The sequence below is a fragment of the Porites lutea genome, chromosome 11 (genome assembly GCF_958299795.1).
Source record: "Porites lutea chromosome 11, jaPorLute2.1, whole genome shotgun sequence".
Lineage (NCBI taxonomy): Eukaryota > Metazoa > Cnidaria > Anthozoa > Scleractinia > Poritidae > Porites > Porites lutea.
Window position 1 is genome coordinate 23059316 of NC_133211.1, and position 16585 is coordinate 23075900.

Consider the following 16585-nt stretch of genomic DNA (forward strand, 5'->3'; position numbering starts at 1 on the left):
ACTAACGATTGGAATCCAGAATTCACAGTGTGGAATTTAGAATACAAGACTGGCTTGGATTCCCTTACATAGAAGCTAATACATTGCATTTTCTTAAGCTAAATTGCCATTTAATCAGTTTAATAACCGTCAGCCGCCAAAAGCACCAAACTTTAACTGTGAGCCGCCTGCAAACTTGGAAAAAAATCAACCGTCTACCACCCAGTTGAGACCCTCGGAACTGTTACCTTCCCAAGGTTATAGAACGAGCCTGTGGACATACCGGACCTCAACTTTCTCATTCTTTGGTTATTCACAATAGCAGCCTTTGTTTATAAGTTTTTACTGAGTTATTACTGAATTGAGTACCCTGCATGTATTCTCTAAGGTCGCGGGGGACGCATGGTACTTTTAGTATTTTTATGCATTTATTTAAAGCGTAATCACGAAGTAAAAATAATTTTTTTTGTTAAGAATTAGATATCGCCAAAAAAAAATAAGTTTTTGCTAGGAATGCCCTTAGAATATCAAGTTTAACTTTAGATAGTGTTCTGTATTTATTAGGAGGCAATTTCCGAAGGAGTGGAGGGTTGCTTTTTGAGGTCTTTTTTCCGGGGGCTTCGAGTAAGATTAGTGTTATTTAAATCTAACAGCGCTATCGGTTATTTTACTGTTAACCGGCATTTCAAGGCAAGAATCGTTGTTTACATTGCTGATATTTTCATTGCAGTTGACTGAAAGCTTTTTTCACAGCTCGGGGTAGTTTTTGTCATACAATTTTTTATCGGCTCTTGAATGAAATTTCGGTTATCTAGCTGTTGCTTTATTTCACTATAGGCCCTTTACAGCTAGCCATTCACGTGGTACAAAACCCGCCCCGTGCTGGAGAGCAAAAGTCGCACTGGGACGGGACAAAAAAGAAAATTACCATTTCAGCATGTCTTTTCTTTGTCTTGTCCCAGTGCTACTTTTGCTCTACAGCACGGCAGTTTTGTACCGCGTGAATGGCTTGCTGCAAAGGGCCTATTGTGGTATTCACAGTAACGTGGTTGTGTTCTAAGCCTTCTTCTAAAACACATTTGTTCACTCGGTGTTTGGTTTGAATGTAACTGATCACGAGTCTTTTATAGATGGCATCTTTCGTGTAGCGTAAGGTATCTCCTCCATGGACTCTATGGTTCTGTCGGATCTCTGGCAGTAGCTTACCGTTAATCATTGCTAAGAAAGACCTCTATACAAGGCAAATAATATGTTTTCTGCTGCAGAAGATGCAAGTCTTTTGTAGCCATGGTGAGCTTTTTACATGTGAAGCCTTTAACATGTTTTCGCGCAGAAGTTCACCTTGTATTTCATTGGTGCATTTTCATTACTATTTTATTTTCAATTATTAAAAAGGGGCATTAAAGTTTGAAGTAACCTCAGGGGGCTGACGTTTCGGCCTTACACCATGATATCATTCTTCAGCTCCAGAGGGAACGTAATTTCATCCTAAGGAAAAGGAACACGGGGAGACAGGATTTTTTTTGGTGTTGTTTTTCATCTTTAATCCATGGCCTTAAGAATGCACTAGTCCATTTTACAATTTTGTGCTTAAATAGCGAGGCTGGCAAAGCTGGTTCTTCCTTTTGTAACATGTCAATGTCAGTCTCAAAAACATGAACTGAGATTGAAAAAATCTCACCAGCTTGAAGAGGGCTTGAAAATTGCATTAAAAATTAAAAATTAATGCTTTGAACATTTTCCCCTATTGATTTGGTTAAGATGCATGCGTTAGTGTCTTCACGATTTTAACCTAAATCTCCATCTGAATATCAAATGCATGAAATTCGAAGTATTGATCTCGCTCCAAAACAATTAAGCAGATATTAAAAACAACAAATTATAATTAAATATTGCGTCAAATCCAGCCCTACATGTACGAGTAACTTTTTACGAAGTAAATAATATTAAGGGAAATTCAGCTCAGCACTTTAATGTGAACCAATAATTAACTGCAACAATAAGTTGGAAAATATTTCGCCATACTTTTAACTAAGATTTAATCCAAGGAACTAGACAACGGTTCAAGCACCAACGGACATACCACCTTCTTCTCCTTCAGCACTGGACTCCTCGATAGGTTCTATAAAAAACGAGAAGATAGAAACAAAATAGAAAGGCTTATTTATAACCCACAAATAAGATACCTTCTTAAAAGATAAATATTTTTGGTTTCCTTCAAGAAAAAAAAAAGGCTACTGAGGTCCTGAGAGAGGTTTATGCACTAGATATTTCCACTTCTCAAGTCCTTTTTTTAAAGTCCTTGCATGTGTACAGACTATTGTCTTAATGAGCATATTGCTTAGCTAGTATTAGATGCCGAGTCAGGCCGGCTGCTTTTCTCAACCGCAGTGGATCGGGGACGTCTCAGTTAACTACTTTAGGCACATCACAAACCCCAAGCAGTTTTCTGTTTTCTAAAGGCGATCCCAAATTTAAATTGTATAATTACATATTTTTTTCTCTAAACATACGCATAAAGCGAATAATACTTAGCTAGGTGTCTGATAAGTTGGCTAACACAATGATATTCTTTAATGGTACACTGATGTCATGTTTGTGATATAAAATTTGATCTGTGTGTATAAAGATGCAATTAATTGACAAAAAAAAAAAAGATTAAAGAAAGAAAAATCTGCAAGTAATGGATGTTGAAATTGGACCCAGTATCTACCATTTGATCACTTTACATTCTTGTGTTTGCTCAAATTAATCACTAAGAAACCTGGACTCACTGGCGCCCACTGCAGATTGGGCAATTATACAGCCGCTGGTTATGTTACATCGTTCAAGTCCCTTAAAGACACATATACAGCAAACGATAAAATGATGGCATTACTCACCTTCTTTAAAGACAGTCAAGTCCATAAAGGGTAGATCACCGCAGTCGACTACACTATTGTCGACGCCGGGCACATGTATGTTTATGTGTAGGAAAACCCATGGATTAACGCGAGGCACACCATCGGCATTATCACAGATAACTTTGGCAAGGGTCGAGTGTCGTATTTGGTCAAGTTGTTCGATGGTAAACCCGGTCTGGTGATCATCTCTCTCATACCAAAAGCGATCGCCATGACGGAAATCTTTGAATTGCCGACCTACAAGGCATGTAAAGGTGAAACCAAGCGCACTTCCTGTTTGGGCGTTCTCGCTCATGGCACCCGCGAAAAGATCAATGTCGGCCACATTTTTGTAAACACCAGATCTTTTAAGTCTATCTACTTGAGCTCTAGGAATAGTATCAGTGATATCTTCAAAATTAAGGGCTGGATTTCCCCCGCAAGCTTCTCGGAACTTGACGTAGCCTGGTAAGCCATGATCTCTGCCGCGTATCATGTTAATTGCTGTTAGATCACCAACAATACCATTAGGCGGTTCTCCTTCAATTATAAGCCGTTCTCTTATTGCTGGGTCGAAACGTCTAAAAAAAAAAAAAAAAAATCATGACATGGCAAAAAGAATGAACCAAGATAAAAAGCAAACAAAAAGTGATCACGGATATTTCAGTTATTTAGGGGGAGAAAGAGCCGCCCGGTTAGCTCAGTTGAAAGAGCGCCAGTCTGCTGAGCGGGATGTCGCGGATTGAAACCCCGGCCGGATCAACCCTCAGGGTCTTTTATTAAATAACTGAAAAGAGAGCACTTCATTTGTAATGATATCTGTGACGGTTAGACTTTCTAGTCTTCTCGGATAAGGACGAAAAATGTAGGTCCCGTCACACAGTACTTTCACTTTTTATCTGGTTCTTGGGGGAAGTAATTAAAAAGAACCCACGCCACTGTTCGAAATGAGTAGGGGACGTCGACCCGGGTGGTGTGGCCAACCTTTCCTGGGCAGGGTGGGTTATTTATAAGGAGCGATCTTGATAAAGGGATAACATTATGATCCTCCTTTAGGAGTTGCAATGGCTACCTATAAACAGTGTATGCATGTAACAAAGGAAATGGATATACCCAAGAGACTATGAAGGGGACAGAGAGGGCATCCCCCATATACACCCTATTCCAAAGGTAATTTGTCTCGAGTTATTTTTAACACCACTGATCTCAAGGGGGATTAGACAACAGCCAATCACATAGCGCGAATGTGTTCCGCGTGGATGACCCACGCTGAGAGCCACGCGTCCTTCACGAAATGACGCAGAACAAAATGGGGGAAGACGCGGAGAGCGATTTTGCTATTCCTTTTGTCGACGAAAACGACTACAGCGAGATTTCTGCGAAAGCTGTGTCAGCGAAACCGAAATTAAAAAAGAATCGCCCTTCCTCTCTTGTATAGAGCTAACAGTAGAGCAGGGAAATCCTTAACACACTGAATATTCTCTCAGGATCATTTATAATTTACAGTTTGAAGAGAGCAATTTCTGGTTTGATGGTTATTTTTTTCAGTCTTTATAGCGATTATTCCTACCCACTTACTTTGTCAATTGTAGGCGAACCCTCCTAAAGCTGAATTTCTAAGGACCATATTCAAGCTCAGGAAGAGAAATAAAATTTCGCCGTTGCTTATTTACGTCCTCCATAAAACGCGAAATTAGACATTTTCACGTCGTAGTCGTGCAAAAACGGGAAAGAAATGAACAAAAAAGTGTGTTGCACGTGCAAAGTTGTTGTTTTGCTAATTGTTTTTTTGACGTTCTAGTTGTCGTCCGCGTCGTTGGATCTTAAACTCCCCAAATTGTACTAACGACCGGTTTCAATAGACCGGCGAAATTTCTCATTTTATTAAAGCACTGAGGTTACGACAACTTCGAGTTAAACTGATTTCACGGGTTGTCAAAGAGTCCAGCGATTCCTTTTTCCCAGGTGAGCGCCGACTCATTTCGCTTCAATATTCAGGAATGCTCTCGATCTTTTTACGCTTTCATTGCCTCTCGCCCGACATGTTTTGCACGGCGTTTGGTCATGCGAAACCTCCACGCAACATCCACGCCTCGCGCGAGGTAACTTTATCCCGATTCTAAAAATAACTCGAGACGAATTACCTATGGAATAGGGTGTATATGGGGGATGCCCTCTCTGTCCCCTTTATAGTCTCTTGATATACCACAATTTGCATGTTCTTATACGGCTGCGCCGTTTTTCATTACTGAGTTGCCATTTCTTATTTGTGTGAACGTTGAATTAACTCACCCCCCCCCCCCCCACCCCCTACAATCTTCTTTTGCGATACTCCAAGAACACAATATACACGGTTGAACCTCTCCAAAATGGCCACCATGGGGACTGAAGAAAGTGGTCGTTGTAGAGGAGACCCATTGTAGAGAGATTTAAACAAGAGTAAATATATAAGTGAGGATTATCCTCCAAAAAAGTGGCCGTTTTAGAGAGGTGGTCGTTGTAGGGAAGTGGTCGTTGGTGGAGATTCGACGGTAATGATGTTAAATTATACCATCCATTACCATCATTAACATTATCATGACCATACCATTGTGGTGACGGAAAACACTTATAAAAAATGTTTGAGGTTCAACAAGGAAACTTTTTTCAAAAAGCTATACAATATAATTTGTATTAACGAGAAAGAAAATGCCAATGTTATAGTCACAGTAATTTTTAAGGATTTATTATAATTCCAAAAAGGAAGTAAACATTTTAGGTACAGGATAACCCCTTTTTGGGGTTACTTTAACTCCTAATTTAACTCCAAATTTGGGGTCATTTTTACTCCTGAAAAACATTTCTTTTTACCCCTAGTCTGGAGTTAAAATAACTCCGAAAATGGGTTTTTTTTACTCCTTACATGGGTTGTTTTTACTATTTCGGGAGTTACTTTAACTCTAAAATTGGAGTGAAAATTTTAGGTACAGGATAACTCCTTTTTGTGGATTATTTTATCTCCTCAATATCTGGGGTCATTTTTACTCCTGAAAAAGAGTTCTTTTAACTCCTTTTTGGAGTTGAAATAACTCCCCCAAAAATAAACCCCCTGTAAGGAGTTAAATTAACCACACTAGAGGAGTTATTATAACTCCTTGGAAATTACTGTGTAATGCAATGCGTTTGACGTCAGGAGAAGGCCACCTTAACTTAACACGCGACAAGCCTGGGTATGAACACGCGGCAGGAAGAAACAACGTTTTTTATCAGTTTGGCACGGTACTTTAGCAAATTTCCTAGGAAAGGCGACAGAGAGAAATCACAGTATATAAATATTGTAACTTAAGATCATACAGAGTATTATAGCCTGGATTACCTGCCATTTCTGCGGCGCGACTGTTAGAGTTGTCAGATTTTATACGCTGTGTTGTTTTCAGTGTGTTCAAATCATTAAGGAAGTGAAAATATAATATTACTTGCATAACAGCTATTTTAATTCATCGCTCAATACTATCAAAGAGAAAAACAACCTTTCAGCCTTAGATGAAAACTTGGCTTTTATACTTCGTTAAATCGTACAAAATTCTCCACTTTTGGAAGGTAACGTCCAATATTCGAGACAAGATTCCACTGACAACAAGAATATTCCACTGAAATCCCTCATTTCTATTGACGGAAGACTTAACACGTGATAAATCACGATGTGTAGCGTGCTTGACTCGAGTCAAGACGTAAAGAATGAGGTATTCCACGAGTAAACTCTAGTGGAATCTAGGGTACTGGAAATTCCAGTAGGAAAATCAAATGGTTCTCGTCACTCCGTTTTGGGAAGCTTCAGAAAATATGGGCTGTGTGTGATTCGGCGTGACGCAATTTTTCCTCTCTTTTTACTCCATCCAGCTGCTGAACTGATTTGAACATACTTTGCCTAAGCGGGCGTTCGTTCTTCCACCACGTCAAATGTTATAGTTTTACGTTAATGCTCAAGATTTCCACCGAGGTGATTTATGTTAATGGTACGCACCCTAGTTGTTGACCTAGTGGAGGTCAATGGGCATTTTTTTATCTTGGAGTGACATTTATCTACAACCTCAATTCCAATGTCAAACATTTGAACGCACTCACAACTGCCTGACTACTGCTGATTTATCTTCATCAATTACTAATGATCAACTTACCGATCAACATTTCGAGCAAAAACTCTAAACAGCCCTAGGAGAATTCCTCCATATGCGTTGTCTCCCGCCTGGTAAAATCGATCGGGGTTGAAGAAGTCCTTTACTTGCAATTCATTAGGTTCATCAAATTGTGACCTGGCAAAGTTGGTACCCAAAAGAACGAAAGTATCGCGGATAAGAGAATGGCCCATTCTAAGAGCAGCTGTAGAGAAGGCGTTGGTACACTGTGCATCAACTGACACATTGTATCCCTTAAAGAATTTCCCTTTAGGCTCCAATAAAATCCCTTGTTTCCTTCGCTGAAACAGAATTATAGACCCAAATGATGTTAAAGTTATTCGGTTGTTTTTCCTCAACGGCTGGCTACAAGCAAGGCTGAGGAATAATTATAGCAGAAAATTTTGAAATATCGAAGGTGGGCTCCTTAAAACGCATGTACGGTGTGATTTTCAATTCAAAATACGTATTAAGCTTAAGTTATAAAAAGTTTCATACAGTTTTGTACATAAAACTGGTTTTACTTTTAGAAAAGAAAAAAAAAAGGATAAAAAAAGAAAAAAAGCACCTAACTTGTTTAAAGAAAACTACAGCTATAAATAATGCACTGATTCTAAATAGACTTGACATCAGAATTATTGTCTTGCATACACTTTTTTTTTAATCTCTTAAAACTTTTTTTATCTGTATCGGGTTTTATAAACTAACGATTTGTAGCAAGTCTTCTTCGCTTGCGATTGGAAAACGAATGGTTTGTCTAGTTTCCTATGTAAGAACTTTTTAAAAAGATTCCCGAAACAAAAAACAGTGTAAAGGACCAATTTGCATTTTCTTCTCAGAAGTAAATCAGAACGTGAATAGATTACTGGTCATTGGCTATTGGCTATATACAGGTTATTTATTACGTACTATTCGCTAATCTACCCTGTACGTATTCTACTCTGTAACTTGCAAAGAATTTTTTATTCATCCTGAATCCGGCTCTGCATAATTTAAAAGTTAACTTGTTACTGCCGCGGGAGGTTTTTGTCGTCCCTGTTTCAAAATCTTTTGTCTTTGTTTATCCCGACAAAGTTGTCCTCCTTACTGGAGGGTTTAAAGTTGATATTACGTTTTGAACCAATTTCATTATGGTAATTACTAGTGTAATGCTATGCAAATTAATGCCTTCACCCATCTCTTATATACGTGCATGCATCCAAGGTCTTACCAGTTCTTTACTTGGGAAAATAACTGCCAGCCACTCATTGTAGGTGATGTGTTGAATCTCCGCGCCAACGATTTTTCGTGCCTCTTGATATAGCCTTTCGTCGCCCCAATGAGGATTCAACAAGTGCAGAAACCTTGCGATACGATTGTGCTCACGTACCCATATGGTATGCATGGCCATCAAAGCTATCAAAAAAGTGGAAGTGAAAAATTCTCTCTTAATTTCCTTTTCTACATTCACTACAGTAAAACCATCTCAGTCTGTAAATCTTGGCCTTTGCAAACTTGAAAACGAGTTTATAAAGGGAAAATATATATGTAGCAAGAGATAATTGAGAATTACGAAGAACTGAATTAAGTGGATGTTACAACGAATTTTCTTCATTGAAATTTTTATGTAACTGTAGTGCAAGTCGTAATATGCATTGGAAACTATATATTTCTAGCTATCATAGACAAGTGTTAGTGGATGACTGGCGTTTCAAAATATAATATTAATTAATACAGAATAAACGCTTAACTTACAAACCCATTTTAATAATTAACCAACAGGAAAAAGGGCACATACTACTTTTTAAATAGTTTTGAAACTTAAAGTTTAAGAATACTTCTAACTGAAATTCGTCTTATCAGCTTTATTAAATTGTTTGCTCTCTTCGTCCCGGGCTCTTCCCTCCATCTACCCGTTGGTATGCAGCTGTATGCTTGTTTTTTTTTGTTTGTTTGTTTGTTTTGTTTCGTTTTGTTAGATTTTTTGCGTTGTTTTTTTGGCAATTAATAATATATTTGTCGACAACATGTTTTCTGACGATCCTAACAGTAGTAACATGATACTAATTTTGGTTGGCATGATGAATGAATGAATGAATGAATGAATGTAAATGAATGAATCAGTCAATCAATCAATCAATCAATCAATCAAATCAATTACCGTGATTTTCGTTCACTCGAATATCGCCAGCAAGAAAGCAAGGACTTGCTTCAGTATCATTTGATCTGCAGAAAGCTTCCTCATCAGCTTCTGGAAGAATCGGTTCGCCATCGGAGTTTATGTAAGGTCTCACATCCAACAATCCCAGCTTTGTTTTTTTATCTCGAAGCCTCTTTGCCAAAGCTTCATCTGAGCCGTACACTTGTGAAGCATCAATGTAGGCTGTTATCTCGTTTATCTAAGATAAAAGGTAGTGATGATTATGATTTAAGGAGGATACGATGATGATGATGCAAAAATGGAAACATAGCAGTGAGATATTTCTTTAGCGCAGTGGTCCTACTAAAAAAATCGAAAAGTTTTTTTTTTTTTTTACCTCCGGTATGACCTTGTAAATCAATATTTTCAAATAGTCTCAAATATTCACCTTTACTTTAAAATGGCACCTTTTTCATGGTCGCAGCCTCGAGGTTAATTAAACTTCGCTTGCTGTTGTGATATTTGTTACAATCTGATAAACACAAGTAGCCTGCTTTGCAGACTTAATTATACCTCGGTTAGTAACGTCTGCGAAGCAGGGCCGATATCCTTGTTCAGGAGCCTTTGTGGAGCGTTCCGAATTTCCTTTCATCTTGATTGGCAAATCAATAAATGGCATTTTATAAACAGGTCAATCATGGCCCATACTCATATCTAGGTACAGAGGTGACAGCCCAGAACAAGGATTTCGGCGCTGTTTCGCAGACGGACTAATCACAGTTTAGTTTCGTCTGCGGCGCAGGCTATTAAACAGTCAGAGTAATAGTTGTATTTGACTCTGTGTCATTAGCCATGCAGGTGTTTGTTCACTCTCTTTTAATTTTTAAGTGGCTGTCTCCCTAAAAGCGGTCCACTCGCTTTCGCGACAAAAAAGTAGTTTTCCTTTACTTTTTGTTGGTAGGCAAGTAGTAAAATCGCTATTTTATTTTGTTTTCAAATTCTTTTTCTTAGCTCTACTACAAACCAAAAACGAATTGAGTCCGCCTCGATCTCTCAGAGAGTATTTGAAAGATTAAAATTGGTGGATTTTGAGAGGCCGTCACGGCGTTGCAAATAAAACGAGTGCCCGGACAAATCTGTTCGATTCAATTATTTAGCAAGTAATGAATTCTGCTTCCGTAGGATATGAAGAATTAAGCAGATCGAGGAGGGTGTTATCCACAGAGGCCGAAGGCCTAGGTGGATAACACCCTCCGAGATCTGCTTAATTCTTTATATCCTACGAAAGCAGAATTCATTAATTGCTTTATTATTCATTCAAAATAATTTCTAGTTTAAAACTGCTTACCTGTATCGATGTTAAGTTTATCTTCGATAGTGCTGTACGTTTAGGTTTGTCCTGTTCCGCAAATATTCTCCAAATAGCAGATGTCGCCCTCCGAGTTGTCTTCTTGCTATTTTTGGCTTGCTTTTAGCCATTATTTCGCCTAGTTCCAGCTGTAGTTTTTACTCTTAAAACGAGTGAAGTGTCCGCCATTTTAGTTTTCACAACGAAAACAACTCAATCTCGTCCCCAGGTCTTCTCGGTTAACGGTGCCTTAACCTGTAGCGGGCTGCATTTTTGACGTCATTTCATCGGTAAACACAATATTCTTCCAAACTTGGTCATCAGTAACTGGTTATGGTGAATTATGCGTGTGCTTTTAGCCAATCAGAATTGGGGAAATATTTTGCATAAATAATAATTTTAGTTAACCTTCGATAGTTCACAGGCTAAATAAAAATATCTTTGATAAAAATATTTTAAAGTTACAGTGGTTCAGTCTTCCTATTTTGCAGGCTTAATCCAAACCCTGAAATATTGCGACCTAAATCTGGTAAAAACATCATATCACAGTAAAGTTTTAAGCTTTTTTTTTGTTTCGTATAAAAATAGGCTCAGACTTGCTGGTATCTTCTGCGATTGCGACCAACAGTAGACTGTAATCTGCCATTATGCCTATTTGCATATATTTTTTTTCCCGCAGGTTCAAAGTTCCATGAAATTGCCTCTTTTGACACTTGCATTCGTCTCCGGCCTCTAAAAGGATTTGAGGACAGCGGCAATGAACTCTGTAAGAAGACTAACTGTAAGGAAATATTTACGAATGCGGCCCCTTGCCAAAACATCTAAACCCCAATCAGGGCTACCACCCAAGAATATTCCCTTAAAAATTTTACAATTTTTCTAACTCTTGGGCTTAGATGGCCCATCAGATCCTATAACATAACACTGAAACAGGAGCCCATCAATGGGCTCCTTCACTGAAATATATTTTTCGATATTTTGTCACACTAAAAGCCACTTGAACTGGAAGAAGGGTTACGTCATATTCGCTTCATCGTGTAATATTGGTGCAATCGCGACAAAATCGGGATGATTAGACTGTTTTCTGCGAAAGAACACAATCAGATAAAGTGGATAACTTTCGGTTCACTGCAAGTCGGTCACGAGCCTAATCAGTTCCCTCTTTTGCCAAACTTTAGGTGAGACATCAGTATTTTGATCACTGTGTCAACATACATGCATTTACATTAAAAACTGTACAAAAACTCGTGTCTCAATACCAAACACTTAGAAAAACAAGGTAGTTATATCCATATTACGGCACTAAAATTCCGTAAACCTGAATAAAATTGAGCCTCGATCACCTGAAAACCCACGGCCGGGTCTGTCCTTTAGAACGTCCGGCAAAATTACGTGATCGGAATGTCAACATGCAAGAGTCATTAAAATACTCTTCATGCAAACGGAACGACTTTTTGTAGGTGCATTTTTAAGAGACTATTTCATCCGTTCTTTGAAAACATTTATGTCGTACCAGCTATTTTGGCCTCTTATGTTGTACATTCTAAGTTGACAGCTAAGGGATTAGAGACCCGAAATAGATACCCATCGGCCTTTCCCCCCACCCCACCAGCCAGTTCCTAATCATAACTGTTGCACATGTGATTTCACTTCTATGGGTAACAAACTTGAAAAAAAGAAATAGAATTTCACTCTAAAAATTATTTTTTTGCCAATTACAATTTGCGACCTGGTGGGTGGAGGCAAAAGGGTTGGTGGGTCTCCTCTCTAATCCCTTATGCTGTGAACTTTAAAAATCCACAATTACTGTACACATAACAGGTCAAAATGCTAATTACGACAAAGCGGTTTGAAAAGAACGGATATAAGAGGCTTCAAAAATGCACCTTAAGACAGTCTTACACCTCGTTGGCCCGCTGGTTACGTGATTTCTGAAAACGTTTTAAAGGAAGGGTTAAAGCTCAGTGGTACTTTAAAAAAAGAAAAAAAAAAACGTAAAAAATGACTCCGGCCAATACAAATCCCTCGGTGTTTTCCGCGTTTTGTGCAATTTAAGGTGGAAGAACCTATTGAATCAGGGTATTTTTTCAGTTATTTAGTTTATCACAATTTTAGCCAGCCGACGAGTTACGTAGCCACGTGACCATAACATTACGTGACAAACCACGCTATCAGGAAATGTCACGGAGTTTCGTAGGCGATCACGTTTGGAGCACGCGATCATGTGACATTTTGAACTGAATAGTTTTTCGATTGGAGAACAGATCTTGATGACAGTGCACCTTTGAGTGAATTGTAATTTTTGTCGAAGACAAAAATACTAGTGGATCGGTTTTGAATCCCGTTAAGTACTGTTGGTGTCCTATTGATTTGGAATAATATTTATCATAGAAAATTAACGAAAAGGCATAACTTCGGCTGAGAACTACCACACGGCCTGCAAACTGGATTTCTTGCAAAAATGTGTCAGAGTGGACACACTTTCCGCCATTTCGATGTCAAAATCGGTACAATGCATATTAAATTATTTCCATTTGGCCATTTTCTTACACGAATTACCTAAATCAATCAGCCAATCAAAATGACGGATTGGCCGGCCGATGCTAAGGCCTTTTCCCGCCCCACCTCCGAGGCCAGGGAAGAGCGTCCTGGGGACGAGGTTGTTTAAAACACTCTCTGAGAGGCCTAGTCGGATTCAATACGTTTTTGGCTTGTAGCAGAGCTAAGAAAAAGAAAAATAGCGATTTAAGTATCTGCCTACGAAAGCCTCTTCACCAACAACAAATAAAGGAAAACTATTTTTTGTCGCGAAATCGAGTGGTCCTCTTTTAGGGAGAGAGCAACTTAAAAGACGAAAATTGACCAACACCTTCGAAACGCCTGAAGTCACGCATTGATCAACTACTACTTTAGCTACTGTTCTTACTGAAGTCCCATAATTTTGGTCACCTGTTCACCTTTTCTTCTGAAAGACCTTCTGAGAGGAATACAATTTGCGCTCGCGTTAAATCTCAATCTCTCGTAACTATTAAGTTCATCTAGTGAGATTACAATACATCCTTCCTGGTTAACACACGGTGCTGTGTTATTTCCGCACTCTACATTTGGTGTCAGCTCTGTCAGGGTGACGTCGTGATCTATGAATTGACCCCAGGTCATCGTCATGTGAGTAAAATCTGGTAGGCCAACTTCATTGCCAACGGAACCTTCAAATACCGCCACACTTACTCGCCTTGTATTTGGAAGGGGATGGCCTGTTACTGATTCGTTGCGAGGTTGCTCTCCAGGTGCATACTCACTAGGAAGAAAACGCCGCAGCGGAGTGAAAGCGGCTCCTTGCTCAATGCGACACAGATTGTTGCATGTTCCATCAATTGTGCGATATTTATGCTGGAAACATCGCAGCCGGTCCTTGAGGGCGTCGCAGCCGTCTGTTAGCTTAAATGCGTCCAACGTTTGTTCAGCGGACATAGCAGAGGACGCTGCTTGGCGCAATTCAAAAGTGGCAATAATCAGAATAATACCCAAAAGAAATCTGAAAACGAAAGAAGGTAGGTTCAGATTTCCTTTTTTTTTTTCCAGTAGAGGCCTTCTGGTCGTTATGTCCGTTTATCTTTTTTCAATTCATTGAATACAGTATAGGTGTTGAAAGGAACGAATCTAGGCTTTAACGGTATAAACTAAGATGGTCTAAACGTTTTCGTTTTTACAATAAAAGCGAGTTAGGAGACGAGCACAGTGCGAGCCAGCGAAACATGTCAGGAATGGGGAAAAAATTACAAAAAAAATTAAAATACAGTGATACAGAAACGCTGCGGCTATGTGGCCAGTAACCGGTCAAGGTTTTCAAAACACTAAATGACCGGCAGCCCTGTTTTCTTAGTACATTTCACAAATCGAAAAAATCCAGGTAAACCAGACTATCATATGTAGATTAAGAAAAGTCAAGCGATCCTGAAATGCTTTATAGATCTCTGAGCAAAAATAGCGTTTGCTTTACGCTGGGCTCAGAAAGCGCAGAAAGCGAAACCATGTTTTGTGACACTTAAAACTTTTTTTAGCTTGACTGCCGGTCAAGGTGTTGAAAACATTATTATATAAATGACCGGCAGTCCCTATATTCTCTCTTTCGTCTTCTGAGCCCATCGTAAACCAAACGCTATTCTTGAGATCTATGAAGCATTTCAGGATCGCTTGACTATTCTTAATCGACATATAATAGTTTAGGTTAGCTGGAATTTTTCGATTTGGGGAAATTCACCGAGAATATAAGACTGCAGGTCATTTAGTCAGGGGCACCCAACGAAGGGTTCCTCCTAAATACACTGAAAACTCCTTTTAGGTTCCCCAGAGTACTTTAAGATCTTTAGAAATGCATTCTATTTCGGCGCTATAAAATTTGTATCTGTCCGGTCATCCTAGGGTAACTTAGAGATTGAACGAACCAATCAGAATGCTAGAAATGCATTATAATTCGAGGTTAAAAATGGAATAAAGCTAATTATCATTCGATGCAAATGTTTCTTCCTTTTCATTGGCCGAGAGCCCACCACGTGGCCTGCAAATAACTGCTTACAAATAATCGTGTGCTCATGCGCAATGTCGTTCAACTGTTTTTGGCTGCAAATACTATTCTGCTCATGCGTAAATAAACCACGCTTTTCCCCTTCTTGCGATCGCTCTTGCGTGAAAATGGCAGATCGCTTCGCTTCAAGAAGATATTCCTTGAAATGTAAAACTTTGGTCTTGAAAACCACGGCATGGTAAACCCGTGGCAGCCATTTTGTTGAAAAGTGCACAATCCTTTTCCTCCACTACCCCCTAAGAGCCACCAAACATCCGGGAGGGGGGGGGGGGGGGGTGGAGGAATTCGTGTCTACTTAGTCCCTTTCTCCTGAAGTACGTACGTACGCTGACGTCATAGCCAAATTTTCTCGCATCCGAGGTTTTCAATTTATATAGCAATGGAGGCCCCGCTACAAAAATATCTTAAATAACCTGTAACTCATAGCGACGCAGTAGCAGTAATAATTACAATAATGATGATATATAATAGTGATGACAATTATAGTAAAAATAGTAATAATGGAAAAAAATGATGCATGAAGTTGAGAAGTTTGATTGACCGCGCGCCATTACTGGCTTGAAATGGCACTGATTTCAACCAAAGTGACTGCGATAGAGAGAAGTCGTTACGTTATGCATGCTGCCATGCCGTAGCAAAATTTCTGGATCTCTTAATCGAAAACGTAACATTTATTATGACTTTTCTGTGCATGATTGCACTCAGGGTCAAATTGGTAGACCATATATACTTTTCGTCTATCCTTCGTTAATGCAAATGGCCGGCTCTGTCCGAAAAGGCTGTTGAAATGAAGGGATGTTGCTACCATGGTAACCTGACGTCACACTCCTTCTTTCTTTCCCCTCAATGCTTAACAGAAAAAAAACGCCTCTCAAACTGTTTAATTCTTCGCCATACAATCAAAGTTCGAAACAGTTTCGAAGTGTTTCCACGAACCATCCAAGCTTTGAAGAAAAGATAACAGTCTCAATGGCCGACTTCTTTGTTAAACTTAATTCATGCATGCTCCCGATATTCGTGGCACCAAATATAAAAATCACAGGTAGCAAAAATCCAGTCGTGGTTGCCGCTTAGTAAAAAGGCTTGTTTGAGTCCGTTCAGGTAATTAGAAAAAAATCACCTCGTGTTGTCAGCGCTAACGGGCATGGTGCAGCTTTTCTTATTGCGGATTATCTCATTTTCTTGTTTTCAAAAGTTATCAGTTTTTTTAATGAAAATTTCTACGTAATTATAATTACCTTGAGGAACACATCCTTTTTTCAAGGGTCTGCGCTATCGACCTGCAATAAAGGGAATAGTGGTTTATTATTTAATCTAACTTTGTAAGACTGCAGAGATAACAAACTCGTTTGACCCTTTGAAGATAAATTAATTTTAAATTAAAATGAATTTTAAAAAACTCTACTCTTTTGGATGTTCATACAGACATAAATTTTGTGATATTCTTGTGAAATAAATAACATCTTAAACATTTTAAACAAACACGCTCCCTAAATAAGAAAAATGATATATCTATTA

General features: G+C 38.9%; 1 protein-coding gene across 1 annotated transcript; it reads right to left on the reverse strand.

The window, feature by feature from the left end:
• Positions 1-1537: 1537 nt before the first annotated feature.
• LOC140953340 (peroxidasin homolog) lies at positions 1538-16320 on the reverse strand. Its single transcript, XM_073402829.1, has 7 exons — positions 16306-16320; positions 13432-14017; positions 9156-9393; positions 8226-8410; positions 7019-7317; positions 2862-3442; positions 1538-2101 (listed from the first exon to the last, which is right to left on the reverse strand). Exons 1-7 carry the CDS (start codon positions 16317-16319, stop codon positions 2043-2045), a joined length of 1962 nt encoding a protein of 653 aa, XP_073258930.1. The 5' UTR covers position 16320; the 3' UTR covers positions 1538-2042.
• Between the last annotated feature and the right edge of the window lie 265 nt (positions 16321-16585).

Bases quoted from the DNA above. Each gene is read 5' to 3' on its own strand.
- LOC140953340 (XM_073402829.1), bottom strand. The intron at 7,318-8,225 runs GTAAGACCTTGG...ATTCTGTTTCAG, and splicing joins TTTTCCCAAGTAAAGAACTG to CGAAGGAAACAAGGGATTTT. The intron at 2,102-2,861 runs GTGAGTAATGCC...CGTTTTTTATAG, and splicing joins CTTGACTGTCTTTAAAGAAG to AACCTATCGAGGAGTCCAGT.